Genomic DNA, 24,743 nt, shown 5'->3' on the forward strand with positions numbered 1-24,743 from the left:
TGGTTGAGTGCCCCTGAGTTCAATCCCCAGTAGCAAAAGAAAAAAAGAAAAAGATGCATTCCTGTGATGATTAGTGATGTTGAACATTTTTTCCTATGCCTATTGGTCATTTGTATGTCTTCTTTTGAGAAGGATCCTTTGTCCATTTGATTATTTTCTTGCTATTGACTTCTCTAGTTTCTTACCTATTTTGGATATTAACATCTCATCAGATATATAGTTTGCGTATATTTTCTCTTGTTCCATATGTTTTGTCATCACTTTGTTCAGTTTTATCTCCTGAGCAGATTATTCATTTCTAGTAAGTATATTTGTTTTTGTTGCTTGGACTTTTGTGGTCATATCTAAGAAATCATTGCTTAGTCCAATTCATAGAGCTTTTCTCATGTTTTCTCTTACAGTTTTAGGTCCTACATTTAAGTCTTTATCTTTAATTCATTTGAGTTGAGTTTTGGATATGTGAGATGAGGGTCTAATTTCATTCTTCTGCGTGTGGATATACAGTTTTCCCAACAGTTATTTGTTATATATTCTGGTACCTTTGTCCAAAATTCATTGGCTGTAAATGAATATAATTATTTCTGAACACTTTATTCAGTTTTATTGCTTTGTTCTTTGTGTACTGGCACAGACTATTTTGATTACTATATCTTTGTGTAGTATATTTTAATGCCTCTAGGTTTTTTGTTGTTGTTTTGGTTGTTTACTCAAGATCACTTTGAATATTCGTGTTCTTTGCTGGTTCCATACAGATTTTAAGATTGTTCTGTCTCTCTGAAAAATGTGATTGAGATTTTGATAGGGATTTCATTAAATCTGTTGCACATCATACAATTGTTCACCTCCTTGGTTAAATTTATTCTTAAGTATTTCTTTTTGCTAGCTGTTATGAATGGGATCATTTTGATTTCGTTTTCAGATAGTTTGCTATTAGTCTATAGAAACACTTTGTGTTTTTGAATATTGATTTTGTATACTACAACTTTACTGAATTTATCGGCTCTAATTTTAAACTTTTATATATATGGGAGCATGTCATCTACAGGCACAGATAACGTAACTTCTTCCTTTAAAATTTGAATGCCTTTTATTTTTTTCTCTTTTTTAATTGCACTTGTTAAGAACTTCCACTAATGTTTTAGCGGCTATTACTTGTTACCATGCTTTTTATGTAAGAGGTGTGTACCTAATGTGAAATACTAAATACATTATGAATTTCAGTAGACTAGATTTACTTGTAAATATAGTGTACATTGCATTAACTAGATTTATTTAAGATATTTTGTTACTGAAATTCTTAATAATTTGGAAATTGACTAATCTGTGTAAAAACCTGATAATTATGGTTATTATGTCTTATAAAAATTTATCATGCTTTATAGTGAATCTATTTTCTAATATTTTCATTGAAAGTCTTATTTTCTTTATTCCTATTTCTTTTTTCTTTTTGGTAGTGGTAGAAGAATTATATTTTGCTCAGTGAACAATGACCCTGAGGTTTAATATAGCCTAATACCTATTTTGTAAATTAGGTTTTTATTAGTAACACACTTCTTCCTATTTCTCTCACCTGTTGTCTGTGGCTGCTATTGTACTATAATGGCAGATAGAGCTGAAGAGTCATAACAGAGCTTGTATTTCCACCAAAGTCATAAAATATTTACTATTTAACCCTTCTTGGAAAAAGGTGGTTGACCTCTGGACTAGATGCATAAAGCAGAGGTTTCTTTTAAGTTGAAATTAAAATCTATTCTGTAATTTTGTTTTAAAAAGGAAACTTATTTTAAAAATTAATGAAAAGGTATTTTTCATAAATAATTTTATCTAACCGAGAATACATTTCTAAATCAATCTTGTAAAACAGATAGGTGACATGTAAATTTCTGTTGCTCTCTTATAAATAACCCATTTTGGTTCTGTTCTACAGGTTAGGCCTTCTGAAGCATTAATGAGTCATCATTGCCCATGTCCATGCATTAAAGAATTATGGATTCTTCTCATTCATCTTCTAGACCACAGAAGGAAATGGTCTCTTTCAGAAGTAAGTGGAAAAATGATGTTCAGTTATTTTTACTAACTTTCATACTGAATTTATTCAGAGTTTTTAGCTAAGAAAATCTTACTAAGTTCCTTCTTTATAGGAAGATAGAAACAATCACCAAACAGCGCATTGACTGAATACCAAAATATTACTTCATTTTTAACTCCAAATTAATAATAAAGAAAAATGTGGAGGGCTGGCTCAGCAGTAGAGCACTTACCTAGCATGTGCAAGGCCCTGGGTTCAATCCTCAGCACGACATAAAAATAAATAAATAAAGGTATTGTGTCTAACTACACCTAAAAAATAAATATTTTGAAAAAAAGAAAGAAAAATATGGAAATACAAAATTGGACTCTTAAAGTTCTATTTTTGTTATATCAGGAATATTTTATGTTAAATTATTTAATACCTTCTAGTAATCCAGAAAACATTTTAATCAGAAAATTTGTTATAACTGGAGGATATAGGGTGAAATATGACATAAATTTCTATCACTTGGTTTTATAGTATTTTATTTCAGGAAGAGATGTATTAAGGGGAAATAGGAAATTTTCTTTCATCTCATTTTGAGTCAGGTCTTCAGAGAAGGGCTTTATTTTACTTGAAGTATTATAGATTATTGGAAAAGAAAATATTTATAGGTAGAAGTGCACAAAACAATTCACTGTGAAATGACATTTAAAATGGATGATAGTATATGAAAAAGTACTTTTGATTTTTCATGAATTTTTGAGCTTCCCAATTTTATACAATTTGGTGTTGGTGCTGCTAATTTTAATAACAACTGTATTTTTGCAGATTGACAATTGCTATATTTAAATTTTGAGTTATTTTAGCAGCAAATAAGTGTAAATATAATGTATTTCTGCTTTTTGGGGAGAGATTTTTCTTCCACTTTAGTTTGTCAGAGTAGATTTTTGCATTCTACAGTGAGATTTAAGTGTTACAGTCTCCACAGCTTTTTGCTTTTGATTATTTGCCAGTTTTTGTTTGTTTGTTTTTGATTCCTTTGACATAGTTAACATTTTTTTCCTGTTTCTTACAATTTGTTTTACTTTGTTAAAAGAATTTTGTAATTTAGAGTTTTTCTTGTTTTATACAGTCTAGTCTTGAAATGGCAATCACATATAGCTAATGTGGGCATGTTTATCCTGTTGCCCAGAGTCTTTTTTTTTTACATTTTTAAGACAAAAGATATTTAATTTTAAACATTAAGTAGCAGAAATTGCATAATCACATGTATTGTGTAACAAATTATTTATATGCTCTTCATTTTATGTGGTAACTAGATTTATTTTTTTAAAAAAATGAAAGTCTGAGGTCATTTATTTTTAAGTACAACTAAAATAAGTTCTATGATTCACAGATTTTTAAAGGCTATTTTCTTTTCACACTCAAATTAGCAGTTTTCATTCCCAAGAATAAGATAGTTTGAACTTCTTGCTAAAAATAATCGAATCATGCTGGATATGATATAATGAACATTTTAAGTGTGTCAGTGAGCTAGTAGAAAGTAAAAAATACTGAGACCAAATACTAAATGTAGGTGGTAATTTAGGTAAGTTGAATTGTGAAATTGCCTTATAACTTTAGAAACCATTGCTGAATTCCATTAACTTGAACTTTGGCTTTCATGCATTATAGTGAAAATAAGGAAATATCAGTCATGCACAAAAGAAATATTAGAAAGACAAATAAGCAACTGTTGGGATTGATGGATAGAAATAAATTGCTGGATTGAAATTTAGTGGTGTAAGTCTTGAGTTTTCTATAAAACTGTAATGTATTTAGTAATTAGTAAGTGTTTTAAAACAACTGCACATAAAACAATTTTTTTATTGATAAAAATATGAACACTGAGAATCAATGTATTTTTTATTTGGATTTCTCTCTTTAGGTAATTCACATATGAGTAGTTAATTTGGCAGTAGCTCTAGGAAACTGGTTAGGGGAATGGAGAACTGAGAAAAGAAGTAAAGGGCATCTCATAAAGAGTGTATTACCAAGCAAATCAGTATGAGAAAATAGAGCTTGACCTTTGTGGGGGAACTCTGAAAAGCCAAGGGGCGACACAGAGCTCAGAGCCATGCCATTTGAGAGGAGGGGAGGAATGTTCTGACTGTTGAGATGGGTAACATTAATTCCCAGAAAATGTCCTAAGGCAAGAAAAGCAGAGGCAGATAGTTTGAAGTTTAGGGGCTGATTGGTGCTAAAAAGGTCTGAGATGACATAGGTGGATCAATTAAATATGTCTACTTGTGTATGTGTGCACACTCATATATTTCTTTTTTTTTTTTAATATTTATTTATTTTTTAGTTTTCGGTGGACACAACATCTTTATTTTATTTGTATGTGGTGCTGAGGATTCGAACCCAGCGCCTCGCGCATGTCAGGCGAGCGCGCTACCGCTTGAGCCACACCCCCAGCCCCACACTCATATATTTCTGATGTATATTAACTTACCAAGACATTTGAATGCAAGTTTTTATTTCTAAGATCATCAAGAGAATAGTAGACTATTTTACTTACAGGTTAGTAGTAGGAAAAATACTGAACCCAAGAGGAGATATTGTTAGGTACAATAGTATACAAATAGAAATACAAAATAAGATGCTAGATTTAAAACTAAATTTATTGGTCATTATGTTACCTGTAAATGGGCTACTAAAAGTTATATTTAAAAAAATGTATTGTTGGTACACTCTGTAAGCTATTTACAAAAGACATATTTAAAATACAAAATACATTAAGGTTGATGTTGATAGAAAAAAGATAAAAGCTGTGATGTATTAAACTAATATTAGAAAAAATTTAGGCTTTAGGACAAAAAAAGCACTAAGTTATTTCATATTCATAAAAGGCTTAATTTATCAGGAAGATAAAACAAATTTGAATTTTCTTGAGGCTGGTAACAGGGTATAAAAATAGAAATTGAACTTTAAGGAGATACTCATGATTAAAGTATTGAAGTATATTTCTAAATAATTCATAGTGAAAGAAGAGAAAATGGAAATTGTTAAATATTTTAAAGTAAATAATAACTTTCTAGCAGTTAAAGCTTTAGACTTTTAAAGGGAAATTCACATCTTTAGATGGAAATGTTCTTTAAAAAAGCCTGAAAATTAGTGAACTAAGAATTCATCACAAGATGTTAGAAATAATTTCTTCATGACAAACCTAAAGAAATAAAAGGAAGGAAATAAAAATAAAGTTATGAAATCTATAACATCAAAGAGCATAATGCAGCCAAAAATTGGTTATTCAAAATGATAGTTAAAATTGTCAGTCTTTCCTGAGATGATTACATAGTCAATACTAAAAATAAAGAATATGACTTCAGATTCTGTAGATATTAGAAAGGAATTTTCAAGAGGTTTATGCCAAATAACCTGTTATTTAAATTTTACATGAAACACCCCCCCATCCCCAACACTCCCCCGTTCTCCCCTTCCCCCCCAAAAAAATAGGTGAAAAAATTAGTAAACTTCGCTAAGTGTTTGAGAACAGTAAATTGGATAAATGGTTTATTACATAGTTATACACTGGAATATTCCATTGAACTATGGCAATGCTTGACCTCAGAAACAGAATATTGAGCAAAGGAAGCAAATTACTGAAGAACAGAAACAAATCATTTACAAATGTAAGCATATATTTAAATCTCAAATAAAGCTAAACAGTATGTAATGTAGGCTTTATGTACTTGTGTGGCAAATATTTATAAGCAAGGGGATGCTTATCTGAAAGTCAGGATGATACTGTTAGAAAAGATGATGTAACTGTAGGGACATGTAGAATCTTTCTAAAGTATTAGTTATACTCTAATTCTTAACCAGAGTATTTTTAAAATTTATTCTTTAAGTTTTATATATTTGTTTTGTATTCTCATTTGTGTATATACCTCACTATTAATATGGAGGAAAAACTCTGAGTCATAAGTGATTGAAATATTTTTCTAATTTAACTGAATCACCTTACCTCTATTTCTATAGTCATTTTGGAACTGGTTGAATAAATTACTTAAAACACTGTTTGAAAAATCAAGTGACCTAAGAAAACCTTCTACGCCAATAATACAGTCCAGGGATCCATTAGGTTTTAGTTGGTGGATTATTGCTCATGTAGGATCGTTTTATCAGTTTGATCGCCATGGAGTCCCAGATGAAATGGTAAGATCTTTTATTAATTTATTTTTAACTTTTATACTGTCACTTAATATGTATTTTTTTTTTAAGATGAAGAAAATAAGCAGAAACAACAAAAAGTGAACTCATTCTATGGTAATAAATTCTTTTTATCTATGCATAATGTTTCTACAAACATGTTAAAAATTATAAGGTTTCTATTTTTTTTTTTTTGTTACCAGGGATTGAACCCAGGGGCGCTTAACTACTGAGCCACATCCCCAACCCTTTTAAAAAATATCTTATTTGGAGACAGGGACTCAGTTACTTAGGGCCTGGCTAAGTTTCTGAGCTTGGCTTTGAACTCACAGTCCTCCTGCCTCGGCCTCCTGAGCTACTGTGATTACAGATGTATTCCACAGCTCCTCACAAGGTTTATATTTTCATTGTTTGATTAAGGAAAAGCAATTTACAAAAGGCATGCTATCGAGTCCTGGCTCTCCTAAGTAATTGTGTGACTTTTGAATAAATTACGTAACCCTTTCTGTTCCTCTCTTCTCTCATCCTAAAATCATGAGTTTGAATTGTTCCAGAGGTTCTATCTAGTTCTAAAATCTGTAAGAATAGCAGAGGGAAAGTATGTGTCTCCAGAAACAAAACTACTTGTTTTGTGGATAATTTAATACAAGTATTTCTTCAGAATAGCTTTTTTTTTGGAGGGAGAGGATATTGAGGATTGAACCCAAGGTTGTTCTACATTCCCACCACCCCCTCTTTGTTTTTTTTTTTTGTTTGTTTGTTTTTTTAGAGAGAGAGAGAGAATCTTTTTTAATATTTATTTTTCAGTTTTCAGTGGACACAACATCTTTGTTTGTATGTGGTACTGAGGATTGATCCCGGGCCACATGCTTGCCAGGCTAGCGCGCTACCGCTTGAGCCACATCCCCAGCCCCCCCTCTTTGTTTTTTTAAAGAGTTCTCATTAAGTTGCCCAGACTGGCCTTGAACTGGTGATCATCCTGCTTTAGACTCTAAAGTAGCTGGGATTATAGTCATATACAAATATCCCCAGATATTTCTTTAGAGATGCTTTTCCTAAAGATCTTTTAACCTGCTTAGTAACTATGAAGTTTGCTTCGGATATGAAGAAAAAGATTTTAACTACTATATTATTTTCTAGTTGTGGTCTACTTACAGACATTCTTTTGTAGTATTGCTTAAAAAGCTCTGTGACTTAAACCAGCTGATAGATGTATTTATTTGAAGCCCTATTTGTATATATTTTGTTTGCATTCAGAAATTACATACAGCCCATCAGTTCCATAAAATAAACATCTAGAATCTTAAAGCCAGTGTGTTTTTTAAATTGTTCTTTTTTGTAGGAATGATCCACAAACGTGGCTAGTTGTTAAACCTACCTGAGAATTTTTTTTTAATTGTGTAACTTTATTTATTTTTTAAAGGAATATTGATACATTTTTTTTTGAGAGAGAGAGAGAGAATTTTTTAATATTTGTTTTGTAGTTATTGGCGGACACAACATCTTTGTTTGTATGTGGTGCTGAGAATCAAACCCGGGCCGCACACATACCAGGCGAGCATGCTACTGCTTGAGCCACATCCCCAGCCCCCTACCTGTGAATTTTTAAGATTTCAGACTTCTAGGTCTATTCTGGAGATCCTAATTCAGTAATCCGGTTTGAAATTTTAGAATCTTTATTTTTAAAAAAGTTGTTTGATTTTCATCCTCCTTGAGATACGAGAACCATGGCTTTGAATGTTTTTATGAAATGTATTCCTTGATGGCAATAACAGATTCTTTAGACACTCAATCGTAAGATATAACATTATCATTTATCTTGCTTTCCAACTCATTCTTCCAAGTACATATTCCTCATTTTAATCAGTGTATATAAATATGGTAATTAGCTAAGCAATTCTGAGTTCCTGTTGCTTGCTACCGTAATAATAGGTGCAAAACATGAAACAGATTATGATATCTCCTTGCTTTAAAAAAACATTGCTTTTAGTTTATTAATGCTTGCAGTAATACTTACTAGAATCAGTGGTATATTTCAAGAGTGGTTGATATTGATCCCCCAGATACTCCCAATGTGGTAGATAATCTAGCCACGTGAATATATATGTCATAACTATTAGTATTGTAATGTTGAATTTCAGTGGTATAATCACTATACAGTTTCAGTATTGAAACCACTTTTCCATTTTATACAAAGAATTTTGGAGGAGATTTTGCTTCTGTTTGCACTGAATTATGTTAGTAAATTGTGTTTAAAAATAGCTCAACTTGTATCTTTTAGTATTTGTCAACAGTTCCTATGTAGTTTTCTTTTGCCAAGACACTTAACGTTTTTAAAAAAATCTTAATTCTTTAAGTTATGTGGAATGTTTTAAAAGGAAAGCCAGATTTGTAACAAGAACATTTCATATGATACATGTAGTAAGGATAAGGAATGCATATTTGTAGATGCTTGTGTAAAATAAACCTTTTATTATATGAGTTATCAGAGTTCAAGATATTTCTGAATTTCTTAAAGGCTTTTAAAGAAAAACTCAAGCCTTTTGTTAGTAACAGTTTTCATTTGGTACAAAATGCATGTTACATTTATAACATTTAATATCTCACAGTGACTATTCAATTTTTAACATCAGTGAAGTGTGGTTTACCCATTTTACAGGTAAAGAAACTGAATTACACAGTGATTAATTATCACACTGTTCTATCACTTAGATAAACTTAATATTAGAGTTCTCCTAAGGATTGCCTCTTTAATAAATAGGTCTTTGGAAGGATAGTCTTTTTTTATAGTTTTCCACCAACGTTCCTAGTTTATTCCTGGTATCCCCTCATCCTATCTGATTAATTTTTACTTTTATTTTCAAAGATGTCTCTAGTTGGTGAATCAGATAACTCCTCATCTGAACAAAAAGGCATATTGGTTTAGTCTTTAACAGGGAATTATATAGAATGTTAATTTGGGTCTGAAATATATGTGGATCATAATTTTGAAAATTACCTAAATTACTTTTTCTCTTTATGATGTGTTAGCATAGCCAACTATACTAGAGAAAAGGGTTGTGCAGTAGCATGCTTATTCAACTTAAAAATAATCTGATGTGGGAGAGGATATGAATAATAGTCATGTGTTCTTCACCAGAGAAATACCTCTAGTCTTCTGACAGCATGGGGATATTTCATTTTTAAAAATGTGAACTGATTTGCCCTTAAGATTAATGCAAAATCTTTACATCTAAAATAGGTTTCAGATGTGTTTAATTATTTTTTATTTTAAAAGTTTCTGTAGTTTGGCATTTTGCTATATGTAGATTTAAATCACAGAATTAGCCAATTTCTTATCATAAGCCTATAAGAAAAATTTGGTATCTCACTTTGCATATTAGAAGCTTTAGATTTTCAAACATTCTGTTTAATGCTTTTCCTCTCAATCTAGATGAAAATGTGTTATCCTCTCACAATCCCTGTCATCTATTTTAAAACCAAATACAGTTAAAGAGGAAAATTACTTTTTGGTATTGCAGGGGTCAGTTTTAACAGTGCTTTGCCTGCCAAGAACATAGGGCAATCAGTCAGGCTAGCTGATGCTCGTATTTGAAACATCTGAAATGGCAACCAGATAAAAGGTGTAAAATGTAACCTTAAACTGAGAGTTGTACCCAGAATTCCAGTGTGCTGGAAGTGGAGATTGAGGGAATCAATTTTATATTCCTGGTGGGTTACTACGTATACTAAAACTTAAACGGGTATCTTAGCTTTAATGGTGGGGTAAGAAATAGCAAACACAGCTCCAAATTATCTCTTACCTGAATTAACTTGATTTTCAGAAATAAGGCTATAGTGGTGTAACTTAGTATGTAGAAAAAAACACTATAGCAGCCCAATTTAAATATTTTTGTGAAAGAAAAATCTGTGTCTCTTTGGTATATGTTCTCTTACATTTGATTTAGGAATGATATATTTGCCAATTCTTTCTTTTTAGTCAATTTTTGTTTAGATCGTAGCCACAGTGTTGATCCATATTTTTGAAATTCCCTGGGTAAGAATTATACTACTTCTGTATAATTCTTGTGATTCAAATGGCTTGATAGGACAGAACAATTGAAATTTTGCTCATTAACACTAATTGTGAAACTTCAATTATATCAACCCTGTCATGTTCCTGCTTACTTATCCTTAGTAATAACATGATATAAAAATGAATTGCTGAATTCTGAGGAAAGCCTTGCTAGGAAAACAATCATTTACTTATGCATGGTGTAACAGGGAATATTGGAATCAGATCAACTTAGATTTGAATTAAGAGCACAGTTTAACACAGTATATATATATATATATATATATATATATATATATATATATACACACATACATACATACAATACACAGTATATATATGTATTGATACAACAAAATGGTCTCCTTTTTGAGAGAGTTTTATGGCCAACTAGCAGGTTTCAGTTCTCAGTCTGTAAGACTGTCCTCCTTTCTGATATCAGTTGCAAGCCTGGGGGTTTCCCAAACTATGCTCAGTTTTGATAATTTGCTAGGACTAACAGAAATCACTGAAAACTATTAAAATCATGGTTATTGTTTTTTACAGAGAAGGAATTTATATTCAAATCAGCTAAAGAAGAAGCATATAGGACAGTCCAGGCAGAGTACAAAATGTGGAGCTTCTTTTGTCCTCTCCCTATGGAGTCGGGACACATTAATCTCCTGGCATCAGTATATTGAAAGTACATAGGGAATGCCCATAGTGTCCAGGTTAGCTGACCCAAAGCCCCAAGAGAAGTCACATGTTGGTCTTTTGGGCATAGTAGACTATCCAATATGACTATGGCCTAATCAAGATGCTCCTAACAGGTTTAACATTCCAAGGGCTCAGAGAGTATCTTCCAGAGGCCAGATCTTCTCTTTGTAAAGGGCCAAAATTCTTTACTCCACATTCCTTCCTGGTAAATACTTTTTTTTGCGTTCACCTTACTTACATGAATGTATTTCAAAAAAGTCAGTAATTTTTTTGCTGAAAATAACTCATTATATTAGTAGTTGCTGGATAACAGAAATGTGGCAGCTTAAAACAACAATCATTATCTACACTTAGTTTTTTTTTAATATAACTTTATTTTATTTATTTGTATGTGGTTCTGGGGATCAAACCCAGGGCCTTGCATATGCGAGGCGAGCACTCTACCGCTGAGCCATAACCCCAGCCCCAACACTTAGTTTTTGAGAGGCATTTAGGAGCAGCTTAGCTGAGTGATTCTGCCTAAGGATCTTTGAGGTTAATAGTTAACCTTTAAGCCATGGACTTTAGTCTCTGAAGATAACTGGGACTAGAAGATCCACTTCTAATCTCATGTTTTGGCAGTAAGCTTCAGTTACTCACCATGAGGGGTCTCTTCATGGATGCTCATAGTATGGCCTTTCCCAGATCTAACTAGTCAATAAGAAAGTGTAGTTAAGGTAGAAACTTTATTGTCCTATAACCTTATCTTGGAATTGACTGTCACTTATATTGGTATTGGTAGTCTATTGGTGACAGAACAACCTGGTATGGTGTGAGGGGGAATTGACTTACTGTCGCTTATATTGGTATTAGTATTCTACTGGTGACAGAATAACCTGGTATGGTGTGAGGGGGAATTTCATAAAGCATGAATATCAGGAGGCAGCAGTCATTGAGGACCATTTTAGAGTCTGGCTACTATAGTAACTTTGCACTTTTATTAAATAAATATTTATTTAGTGATTTTCACATTTTATATGAATATTGTTAAGTTATTTAAAATCATAAATATTGCACATGTCTTATTTGTCATTTGAGTTTACCCCATACTCAAATGGTAGAGTAGGATGAGAGTCTGCCTTTAATCTTTAAGGCCTTTGGCCTTGCAGAAGAAGTCTTAAATAATTTCATCCTTTTTTTTTTTTTTTTCACTGTAATAATCTGGTATTTCCAAGGTGCTTTCTTTGCTTCTGGTTTTAACTGATGGCTACATATCTAAACCTCTAAGAATTCAGTGTCCCGAGAAAATGTCTCCCAGGCTTTCCTATTGGAAAAGCAGAATTGTTTTCAGTTTCAGAAAGTCCTTTTTCCGTTTTTTTCCTTATTGTGGAGAGTATTCCACATAATTGAAGTTGCTTTATTTAATCATTGGCTAAATGAGGGTAGTACTGTGTACGATTTTCTTTGTAATATTTTTTTGTTATTTTGTTTAATAAGACAGACTGTCTCAGAGCCATTAAGAATAAAATTAAGGAAAAAAATCTCTTGTGAATAGTTGGAGAATATGAATGAATACTTAGCATAAAAACTTGGAAAAAATATGTAAAGAGTTTTTTCTGTTAGAGTATATCTGACAGCAGATTAAATATTTGTTAATATAATACTGTAGAAGCACGACTTTTAATGAAACAGCTCCCAATAAGGTTTATGTTAGATTAGAATAGTTGGAGATTTTTTTTCTTCCGAATCTTTCAAATCTTTGCCAAAATAATGTTAGATGTTCAAGAAATTGCAATGATTTATAATGGTAGAGAAAATGTATTTTATACTTAATATACCATAATATTAAATATATGCATAGTCAAGAGCAATATTTTGATGCAGCATTATTTTCTTCCTTTCTAGAGACAAATGGAATCAAATTGGAAATTTGTGGAAGAACTGCTCAAACAGTCCTTGAGTATTCAGGTATGTAATTAAAATGAGACAATTTGTAGACTTTGATCAATTTTTATAAGTTCTATTTATAAAAATCAAGCAAACAGTTAAAATGATTTCAATAATAATTTAGTTAGGGTTGTGGCTCAGTGATACAGTGCTTGCCTAGCATGTGTGAAGCACGGGTTCGATTCTCACCACCACATATAAAAAAATAAAATAAAGGTCCACTGACAACTAAACAAAATAATAATAATTTAGTTATTAAAAGTGTGAGATAAAATCATTCTGTGCAGTCCATCTCACAGTAGTTCCTTTTAGTGACTGTCCTTTAAAGATTTTTATTTTCAACACTGAAGTTGTCAGTTAAAGGACAAAGATAATTATCCTAGTTGGTGACTTTGACAAAATGTATTCAAAATAAGTGTTAGATGCTTCAGAACTATAAGCCATTCCTTGACTGTGTGATATCAAACTAGAAGACACGATGAAGGAGATAGTTAGTGGCATTGGAAATTCAGCTATATCCTCATCACAGCAGGAAGGTGACTTGCCTTGCTGAGCAATTTGTCTTACAGGCCTGAATCATATTCTAACTGATAAGGTCCTAGTTTCTGAGCACTCATTTCATACCTTATCATTCTTCTTTCTGCAGAGCTGTTAATGTAGTGCTTCATGGCCCAGAGGTCAGACTTGACCTCCTTTTAAAATAGTTTTAAATTTGCTATCACATCTTTAAACATGTTTTATTGTAGCTCTTTAAAGTTTTATAATATAAGTTGTCACTTATGTAAGCGTTTATGGAAAATTATAGTAAAGATTTTAAATTTGGGAAATAAATTAATTTTTTATTTATGAAGATTGTTTAAAACTTGAAGAGGAATGAAGAAGAAATATTTTAATATAATACTGCTTTATATTGTTCTGTATATTTACAATAGACATTTTTGAAAATCATTTTAACTACTTGAAATATTTTTTATCTATTAGCTATTAACTTTTTAAGGTGAAACATAGATACTTTTAGTTTAGATATGCATATTATTTTATTGTGAGCTAAGAATTTTAACTTAGAGTGCCAAAAACTTTGCCATAAGTAAGTTGTATCAGAAATGGTAGAACCATTATCCTTAGACTCTTTCTCTTAATTTTTACAGTGATAAAAGTTTTGGCTTAGTTATACTTCCTTTTTTTAAAAAAAAAAAAATTCCTATTTCAATTTAATTTGGCTTTTTCTTTACTTTTTGAAAACAATGATTTAGCAACTCAAAAAGTTTTTTATGTATTTTTTATTTCAGAAATATAATCACTAAAGTGGGACTGTGAAATAATAGCTTTATAGTAATCATTGTCATTTGCATTGGTTAATTATTCAGTCTTTATGCCTTAACATAGCTTAGTTAAAGCCAAGTAAAAAGAATTTCAGTGAAGTCTGGATAGTGTTATCTTTCTGTTACTATATCTGAGCCAGTAACTAGAAGCTTAATTTTTATATTAAGTTATTAACTACTTGTATCCTTTAAATTTCCTTCACCTGGACCTCTGTTACCATCATATTTAATAATTTATATACTTCATTTCAACTGTGACAGTGTATGATTTTATGGTTTTGTTCAGCCAGGTTTTAAGTTACACAATATTTCTTAGGAGGCTATAAAAGTTTATATGTACGAATCAACAAAGAAACCCATACTGATCCTGCACAATAGGAAACAGAATTTGTCATCATCTCTGTTCTATAGAAAAGTTTGCTTTTTGTCTAAGATGTTGAAAGCCCTCTGTAAACATTTTTAGTTTCTTGAAAATTAATATTTTTTTCCCTTTGGATTTTGACTCCCTATAATTTTGATTTTGATTTTATTTTTCTGGTGCTAGAGAAAAATGTGCTTTGCACATGCTAACTAGTCATGTGTTCTTCCACTGAACTGTGTCCTAATTTTGATTTTAAATAAAAGAAACTCATATTTGCTTAGAATAAGACTTCTTAAGTATAATGTGACACTCACAGTAGGATAAAACTTATTCTGACACTGAATAATGTTCTTTTACAATTTAGTGAATATTTTAATCATGGCAATTGAAACTGTTTTGAAGATAAATATGTAATTCTTGAAAGAAGGTTAGGTGACCAACCATCCCACTTTGTGTTGGCCTGGGATTTCAGTGCCAAATTCAACAAAGCTCTTAGTAAACCAGGATAAGTTAGTCAGTCACCCTAGATGTAGGGGTACTACCACTAATCCAGGAATCTTTATAAATTTAAGTCTTGCATAAAATCAAAGTGATACCTTTCCTGTGACAGAAGGAGTCATTATAATATTTGGAAAGAAGTGGTCCTCTGGTTCAGTCTAGTATTCCTTCAATGTTGTTGTGTCTTGATTGCATCCAATTATATTCTATAAGTAGTATAGGACTACTTACTGGAGTTCTTGAAACCAATTTTGTGGTTGCAGTAGGTGGTCAAAAAGAATAAATAATATGTTGGGAATAGAGCTATCAGTTTGATTGTATCTGTTTTATCCCCATTCGGGTAAATTAAAGTCTGATAATACTCATGTACTTTGACACGATTTCCAACAGTGAAAAAAGTCCATTTGCTATGGGATGATAGGTTTGTTTAAAAAATATATACCTTCCAAATACACAACAATATTCTAGTAAAATTGATGAACACTCCTGTAGTTTTAATTAAGCAAATAATGTTTCAGATCTTTTTTTCTAGCAAAAAAGGATCTTCCTGAAGCAGACATTGAGCTTTAGATTAGTATAAAGCATATATTATTTAATTTTACTTAATTGACAATTACTTACCAATTAGTATACATTCTTTAACTTAATGCTTAGAACAATCTTGAGTAGTGATAGTATTGTTTCCATTTTACACCCTAAGACTCTGAAGTCCGAAGGGGTTGAACAGCTTTCCAGGTTCACCCAGCTATCTAGGAAGTATTGGGATTAGGATTCAAATCTTCATATGCTTACTCCATTGTGAAAACTCAAAGCAATGAACTTGCAGGAATCTAATAAAACTCTTTTCTTCATTACTTCTAATTTAACATTTCTTTGATGTTTTGTGTTTCTTAAGTATATTGTGACATCATAGTAGGATAAAACTTATTCTGACACTGAATAATGTTCTTTTACAATTTAGTGAGTATTTTAATCCTGGCAATTGAAACTGTTTTGAAGATAAATATGTAATTCTTGAAAGACGGTCAGGTGACCAACCATACCACTTTGCATTGGCCTGGGATTTCAGTGCCAAATTCAACAAAGCTCTTAGTAAACCAGGATAAGTCAGTCAGTCACCCTAGGGCTACATGTATATATACAATTGGTAATGTATTTTGGTTTCTATATCTGTTTTGGTCATATTTATGCAAAGCATCTATTTTCCATGATTATATTGTTGTTTCGTTCTCTGATAAGTATATGATGGGAAAATAAAAGAAAAGAAGCAATTAGTATACTCAAGTGTTTTCAGATATTCCTTCCAACCATATGTTAGCTTTATTATAATTTTTTAAATAAATTCGAGCTAGCGTATCTGCTATTTCTCCTACTCCTACTCCTGAGTACTGTGTATTCTTGATTTACCTATGTGAATTTGAAGAGGGACAATTCCTTTGTTTAATTTAATTTTAATGCTTTAATTTCTAAAGCATATACATACTTTTTTAAATGGAATTTTTCAAATTAGAGAAAATAGTTGAAAACAGGAATGGTTGACTATATAGAATGTGAAACTGTAAAACATATAACGTGCTATCTGTAATTGACTGTAGGCTAACAAAGCACATATTTTCTAAGTCACACTCAACTAATTGATTACCTATCCAACCACAGCTGTGGAGAATGGTACTTTTAAACCATTTCTTTTCATTTACATCTGCAGGCACTAGGAAGAAAAGGAGGAAAAATTCATTTCTTTTCCTTTATAAGTAAGAAAATAAATAAAATTGATCTCTTGGTATGCCATTTTTAATTTCTTCTTGATTGCATATAGTACAAAGAACATGGGCTCTGGACTCAAAAAGACCTTGTTTCCAATTTTGATCTTGAAATTAAGAAAAATCTTGATCAAATTTGGTATTGACTAAATATTTGTTTCTTTTTCTTCTGTTTTTGGCATAGAATGAATGTTTTGTCTAACAAAGACTTTAGGGACATAAATCCTAGATCCTAACCAAGTGAGTTTGAGTAAGCTATTTATAAATTGTGAATCCCAGCTTTTTTTTTCCCCTTTTGTAAAATGAAGATATTAAAACTGCTGGTATGAAATGTACTTGAACCAACACATGTAAAACATGTCTTACGATGCCGGATACATAGATATCGTTCACTTTTGCTTTTCCCAAACTTCTTTTTATTGTTTCAGTGTGTCTTTGTGGATTTTACATGGTAAAACAAGTTTCAGATGCCAACTAAAACCCTTCAAAATGAACTTTGATAACCTACTTTTTTATCTTGCAGACATAATAAAATTAGTATGCTTTTTATTCAGCTCAATAGTATAAATAGAAACCAATATGATCCTAGATCTAGGTTTATGTTTTCACAATAAAATCAGAGAATGTTCATAAGGGATAAAATTTTGTCTTTTTTGGTTAAATGAGTTTGTTAGAGAATCCAAATGCTTTCTCTAAACCATACAGCTGATTGGTGAATAAAAGCACCAGACGTGAGTCTCAGTTTTGTTTATAAATATTTATGGAGGCTCTTTGGTAAACCAAGCAAGGTACTAGACCCTGGGGACATTATCATAGCTGCAGCTAGCTCAGCTTGGTGGCAGATAAACATTAAATCTAACAAGTGTTATGATATAAGTATGCAAGAAAGGTCACTGCCTAGTGGAGGATTAGGAACTTTCCTAGAAGTTTTGAAGTTTAAGGTATCTTAAAGGGTGAATAATTAAGAGTGAAGGCCTTATCTAAAGAATCTCCTCAGTGTTGTCTTTTCCCTTTGTTTGTGACTCATTCATTGAAACATTTAGTACCAAGCTCACCACTTTCTTCTATACCCATCTACTATTTTGTTAGTAACCCTAACATTATTGTATATAATCTGCCTACCCTCTCAGTGTCCTAATGTCCTTACTCCTAACAGTTTCTTCTACTTACCTTACTTAGCTCCTTCCATGCTCATGCCCTATAGTTTTTCATTTCTGTTCTATCCCATCATCATCAACATTTTCATTTTTCTGTCCTCTTCTAGGTCCTGACTTTTCTCCTTAAACAATATAGATTACACAAGGCTTTATTTTTTTTAATTGATTTAAAAAAATTTTTTTAGTTGTTTATAGATCTTTATTTTATTTATTTATATGTGATGCTGAGAATCGAATCCAGTGCCTCACACATGTCAGGCAAGTGTTCTGCTGCTAAGGCCCAGCCCCATCCCACAACCCATTTTTTAGTCACTCCATTTTAAACATGTTTAATTAGTTAAGTCTGACTTGTTTTAAACTTGGAAAAGCTTATTCTTCCTCTTCCCTTACCTTCCCCACCCCTACCCATAGCTGAATATTGCTGGAGAAAATAAAATAATCATTCTTACTGACTTGTCTGACTTTAAATTCATCATTATAAATCTTAAGTGGCAGTCAATATTAGAATGTTTGCTTTTTTGCTCTCCATAATGATTTGTTGCAGAATTTCTTTTTAACACACAATTCAGCACAGGCTCTGGCCCAGTGCATGTAGTTGAATATCATGCCTGCTAAATCACTGAAAGAATAGAAACCAGTCTGATCAGAACTTCTCTTTTTTCCTTCAAATCTCCTAAAATGTTTGCTTTGTGCTTAACCTCTCATACTACTTTTCTTTTATATTGAAAATGTAACTGGTTCTATCAAGAACTAATTTCTTTCCCTTTGCTGTGGCTCTTGGTTTTCTCTCCTGTTCAAGGACTTTATCTCTAAATATTTTTACTTCCTCAACTGCTGTTATCTCCTTAGCCATCCAAAGTTGAGCTTGTCTTTACCATACCCAATTAACTCATCATAGCCATGAATAATTTTAAAAAATTGTTCCAAGGGTTCTTATTTCTTTTCATTTTTTAACTTCTCAGCAGCATTCAACCCTGTTCACCACTGTTCTTTTGAAATATTTCTCTTGACTTCCAGAATATCTGATTGTATTCCTGTTTTTATTGTCCACTTGTTTTTGCATATAGAATTTTCTACATTTGCTCGGTATCTAAATGTTAGAATATCAAAGGGTTCTCTGTTCTGGATTCTTTTCTTATTTCTCATCTCTGTTCTTTCCTTAAGTCACTGTATCTAACCTCTTAACTCTAAAAATTATTAATATGATCTTAACACCCAGATTTATGTCAACAACTCTGACTTTCTCCCTGAGCTCTACATCAGTATGTCGTTTAATATGTCCTAAAATGCCCTGTGATTCTCCCCATGTTCACCTCCCCTAGACTTTGTCATTTTAGGAAACAGTACCATTAACCCATTGTCTTATGCCAAAACTTAGAAGTTTTTCCTAATTAATATCTTTCCTTCATATGACCAGGCCCTCTGAATTTATATACATCTTAATTCTTGGATCCTTTTTGCCACTTCTTTTTGATATGGATTTCTTATCCATTCTTTGGGTTTCTAACAAGATGCATTTATGAAACACCTATATATTAAGTAATTGAACCAAAAGTCAAAAGGAGTAGTGTAATTTCCGCTATTCAAATATGTTAATGATCTCTAAATTGTTTCAGGAATGTACCTTATGTTAATTTAGGCATTCTTGTCTGAAGATGAGAATGGCTATGATTTGGTGATATATATTCATATTCTTTTTAGCTACAGGTTATTCAACACACTATTCGGTGATAATGTTCATGTTTCCAGAGCCCATTTACTCCTTCCTAACTTCAGTTTGTTTTTTAGGATGGTATACTAGAAGAACAATTACGAATGTATCTTCAATGTTGTTTGACACTTTGTGATTTCTGGGAACCAAACATTTCTATTGTCACCATTCTATGGGAATATTATAGTAAGAACCTGGTGAGTTACTAGAATATGGGATTTACTCCAGGAATTTGAAGAGTCGGTATGTCATATTTAAGGGAATTTTTTTTTTTTTTGAGAACCAGGGATTGATCTCAGGAGCACTCGACCACTGAGCCACATCTCTTACCCTGTTTTGTATTTTATTAGAGACAGGGTCTCACTTTGTTGCTTAGTGCCTCACTAAATTGCTGAGGCTGGCTTTGAACTCGAGATCCTCCTGCCTCCGCCTCCTGAGCCGCTGGGATTACAGGCATGCGCCACCATGCCTGGCCTTGAGAGGATTTTTATGCTTTCATTATGAGCAGCTATCAGTTTTTCTTGAAAAGTTAATTTTTGTTTAAAAGTAGATTGGAATAGTTCAAGAGTAGTTTTAACTTTCAAAAAACTTGTTTATAAAGAATTGGCATATACACAACAGCATCTGGTGTCTCTTTCCTCTTGAGACTGTGTATAAACAAAGTGGCTAAAATTAAAGCAGAAAGATTTTTTTCTAATGCTCGTTTTTAAATATTTTCTGATAATAACTGATTGCTTGTGATACATTGAATAAATACTGCTATCTTGAATAAGATACCACTTTAGCACCTAAGTAGTTTATAAGTTAATGGGCAGGTACACTCATATTTTGGGGAAAATGTTAAAATGCCAAAGAATACCAGATTTCAAAAGGTCATAAAATTTTAAGTTCACTGTAGGGATAAGTAGAATTTTCCAACTACAGAAGAAAACAATCATACAGGCTGAAGGAACAACATGGATAAATGTATGAAGATATGGAAGAATAAGGTCTATTCCTATCATTTTTATAGTTCTGAAAAATAGGCCTGGAATGACAGTGGAGAGAGATTATAGATAAGAAGAATAAAGATGTTAGTTTTGGGAGACTGGTAGACTATGAAGGATTGTAGATAATTTACAGTTGAGTTCTAGTTTATTCGGGAGACATTGGAAAGCAAGGATGTGACATATTAGGTTATGTATTTGAGAAAGTTTTTGTAAACAAATTGGGTACACATGAGTTAGTCCATTGTATTTATATGAGATAATACTGTGGCTTATGAGAATCTTTATATGAGAATTAAAATAAGGGCAATTTTAAAAGGAGAGGATGAGTTTGGAATATAAAAATTTAAAGAGTAATTTTAAAGATTCCATTACCTGTGTTGAAAAAAGAAGAGATTTGGGATATTGGGGTTTTGTATAAATAGTGAACTTCTCTATTAAGATAGAAAATGATAATGGAAAAATTACCAATAAATGACAGGTTTGGGTTTTATATATAATGGAGCTTATTAAAAGTGAAAAATACCTTTCTTTAAAGAATAATATTAGGCTAGTTGGAGAAAAGACCAAGGCAGAGATGTATAGAGTCTGGAGTACTTTGTGACACAAGAGAGCATAGAAAGTATCAAAATTAAGTTAGAGTCATGTCAAAAGGACATAGGAATTGATTTGAAGAAGCTCCCATTGATCAAAGAATGAAAATTCGAGCTTAAGAAAAAATAATGACTACAATGGACTAAAACATCAAATATGTTTTAAGTTTTCAAGTTCATAATACTTTTAAAATTATTCTGGAAGGTATAGAGTACCTCATTTTGAAAACTATAAATAAAGGAAAATAAATACTATGTTTTGGCCAAATCAAATTTTGGATCAGCTAATTTAGAATAAATGGTAGGATTATAAAGTCACTATTTTATATGTCTAGTGAAATATGCATATAGACAGTAAACTTTAGTGGCTGCTAAAAATGTTAAAGGCAGGGATCACTAAAATAAGTAGATTAGGCTGACATCCTCATCAGTCTTAACATTACAGAAAGTCAGAATGTGTGTGTCTCTTTAGTAAACATAATAGGAAGCACTTGGTACTACCAATGAAAGAACCTTGCCAAAAAAATTGCCAAAACCTTGCCAAAAAAATATTTAATGTGAATGATTTAGCTTCTAGATAGCTACACTATTTTACAGAAAACATATAAATATAAAAAAAATATGTTAAGTGATATGAGGCGGATGCAAATAGTTAAATCCAGAACATTGGAAATTCTGTCCAACAATTTTCCTGATGTAAAAAATGAATGGTACAACAAGAACATTGGGGAATTTCTGCAGTAAAAGAGTGTTAAGGATTATACCTTATTAAATCTTATTTGTATTCTAATTTGGACAAACCAACTGTTAAAAACACATTTTGTGGATAAGCCAAAATTTGAATATCCTTGATTTTCTATGGTTTTATGGAATTTTTTGGAAGGGAGGTGGTATATGATAATGGTATTGTAACAGAAAAATAGTTTTGTGCTTAAGATAATTTAAACTTTTAGTGAGCTAATTGGAATTTGTAGTTTCCCATTTAATGTACTAAGAAATTAATACTTATTATCTGTCTTATTTTACTTTTAGAATAGTTCCTTCAGTATTTCTTGGCTTCCTTTGAAAGGCCTTGTTAATAACAAGTCACCTTTGTCTATGCTTGAAATGGTGAAGACTTGCTGTTGTGATAAACAAGATCCTGACCTATATAAATCCAGCAGTAGTTATACAATTTTTCTTTGCATTTTGGCAAAAGTTGTTAAGAGAGCAATGAAGAACAATGGCCCTCATCCTTGGAAACAAGTCAAAGGAAGGTGAGTGCAGTATCTTTCTTTGTCAGGAATGTTCATTGATATCTTTGGAGAAGTGTTTACAATTTGTATTTTTTAAAGTAAACTGTGATTAGAGTCCTTTTTCACATTTAAAATGTGAAACTTAACATAAGACAACAAAATGTGGAACACTTTGATTTTGTCAGTTGTAATACTGAGGAACAAACTTAAAATCCATAACTTGAAAAGAGTTTCAATTTCTTTTTTTTAATCAGTAATGAGACTATCATGAGTATTGATAGAAAGTTTACTTTAAATGATGAATTTTTGTGAATGAAATAATTTTATTAAAGCAATTTGTTTATGTTTTACAGAATATATTCTAAATTCCATCAAAAAAGGATGGAAGAATTAACTGAAGTTGGTCTACAGAATTTTTTCAACCTTTTTCTACTGTTAGCAGCTGTTGCAGAGGTAGAAGATGTAGCAAGTCACGTTTTAGACCTCCTGAATTTCCTCAAGCCAACCTTTATAAAATCTCAGAGAGCCCTCATTTGGAAGGGTCAGATGGCATTTCTCTTACTGTATGCTCAGAAAAATCTGGACATTGGTGTTTTGGCTGAGAAATTTTCCTGTGACTTTCAAGAAAAGGCAAAGGAATTCTTGGTATCTAAGAATGATGAATTGATACAAAGACATAATCTCTGGACCCTTCTTTCCATATACATTGATGGTGTTCAAGAAGTATTTGAGACCAGCAATTGCTTATGTCCTTCCCATGAAAAACTGCTTAATGATGGATTTGATATGCTTCTACGAGCCTGTCGAGAATCTGAACTTAGGACAGTGTTGAGCTTTCTACAAGCTGTTCTGGCCAGAGTCAGGTATGTTTTTCTGCAGTGTTTTGATTTTTATATTAATTTCTCCTTCAACATACTTAGAAACCAAATATATAAGGAAGTATTTGTTCTACTGATATATTTGCAAAAATCATTAGTTTTCAAACTATTTTTTCCAATAGTAGTTCTTAAAAAGAAAGCTCTTATGCAAACAGGAGATGCAAAACTAAACTCAGAGCAGTTCTGATATAATTGCAGAGCATGCTCTTAGACCTCTTTCTTCCCCTACTCTTTCTTGGGAAAGAATATAATTACTGAGAGTTATGTTATCGATATTCTAAATAAGACCATGAGCTCAAATCTGAGGTGGCTTTTATTGAAACATTGAAGCAAATGTAATTCTGTGTCCATAAGGAGGTTTTGGCTCAACTGAACCATTGAAAAAAAAAAAAAAGTAAGTTTCTATAAATTTTTGCTGTAAAGTTACAGCTTCAACATCATCAAATTCTTCCTGCTGAATCCATTTGTTTTGAAATGAACATAAGTTTATTCTAACACCAATCATCTATACAAGACTTAGTATTTTCAGATCCACCTAAATTATGTTAAGACACTACCACTCGGTGTAGTCAGTCACTGCCACTGAAAATTTGTGTAGAAGTTGTATATAGAAATAGGATTTATTTGAAACCATGTCTGAAGTTAACAGACTGCTTCCCTCCTAATATCACATTACAAAAGTAACATCTGTTATCAGACATTTAGGAGCATAGGAATAAGAAAGGAAAGGAGCATGTGGGCCTGTAGAGAAGAAGCAGTCATGGAAACAGTGGCAGAATTTACCACTTTTCTACCTTTTCCATTGAAAGATAAGTTTATTTTAATCCTCCTCAACAATTGTTATTTTATTCTTACATGGTTTTTAAACAAAGACTTATATCTTACACTTTTAATTTAAAATTTTAGTTAAGAATGCTGGGTAATCTTTTTTATTTTTGTTAAAATTATTTTTTACATTGTTAATGTAATATTTTTGTGGTAAAATGTTTTTTTTTAAAAAAAGTATAAAGTGATAAACTTTTTTCTCCCACCTTCATTTCTTCATTTTCTTGTTCAGTGGTTCTCAGTTGGGGATGAGTTTGTCCCTCAGAGGACATTTGACAATTTCTGGAGATATTTTTAGTTGTTAAAAATAGGTGGGTACCACTGGTGTTTAGTGGGTAGAGGTCAGGAATGCTGCCAAAGAATTATCAGCAGGGCTGAGATTGAGAAATACTATTCTAGTTCTACCCTCACAGAAGTAAAATAATTTCTTAGAAAACCTTCCAGACATTTCCCCCTATTTATTTGTATGTTTAACATAAAACAGACAATCTTTTTTCAGAACAACTCCTTTTTTGGCTTAACATTCACACATT

At 31.7% G+C, this 24,743-nt stretch overlaps 1 protein-coding gene across 4 annotated transcripts in view; it reads left to right on the top strand.

Annotated features, from left to right (window-relative positions):
- Positions 1-24,743, top strand: part of Mms22l (MMS22 like, DNA repair protein) — a 111,633-nt gene that overhangs the window by 15,627 nt on the left and 71,263 nt on the right. For 3 of the 4 annotated variants that reach the window (XM_046431127.2, XM_046431134.2, XM_046431141.2), the window contains exons 9-14: positions 1,928-2,041; positions 6,038-6,214; positions 12,843-12,905; positions 19,771-19,890; positions 22,305-22,528; positions 22,861-23,370. In XM_046431127.2, coding sequence (XP_046287083.1) covers positions 1,928-2,041; positions 6,038-6,214; positions 12,843-12,905; positions 19,771-19,890; positions 22,305-22,528; positions 22,861-23,370 — 1,208 coding nt within the window. The remainder of the gene's footprint in view (positions 1-1,927; positions 2,042-6,037; positions 6,215-12,842; positions 12,906-19,770; positions 19,891-22,304; positions 22,529-22,860; positions 23,371-24,743) is intronic. The other variant, XM_058575535.1, reaches the window with a different exon arrangement.

The sequence above is a fragment of the Marmota monax genome, unplaced genomic scaffold (genome assembly GCF_021218885.2).
Source record: "Marmota monax isolate L192 unplaced genomic scaffold, Marmota_monax_Labrador192_F-V1.1 WCK01_AAM20220418_F8-fsc00013, whole genome shotgun sequence".
NCBI classification, from domain to species: domain Eukaryota; kingdom Metazoa; phylum Chordata; class Mammalia; order Rodentia; family Sciuridae; genus Marmota; species Marmota monax.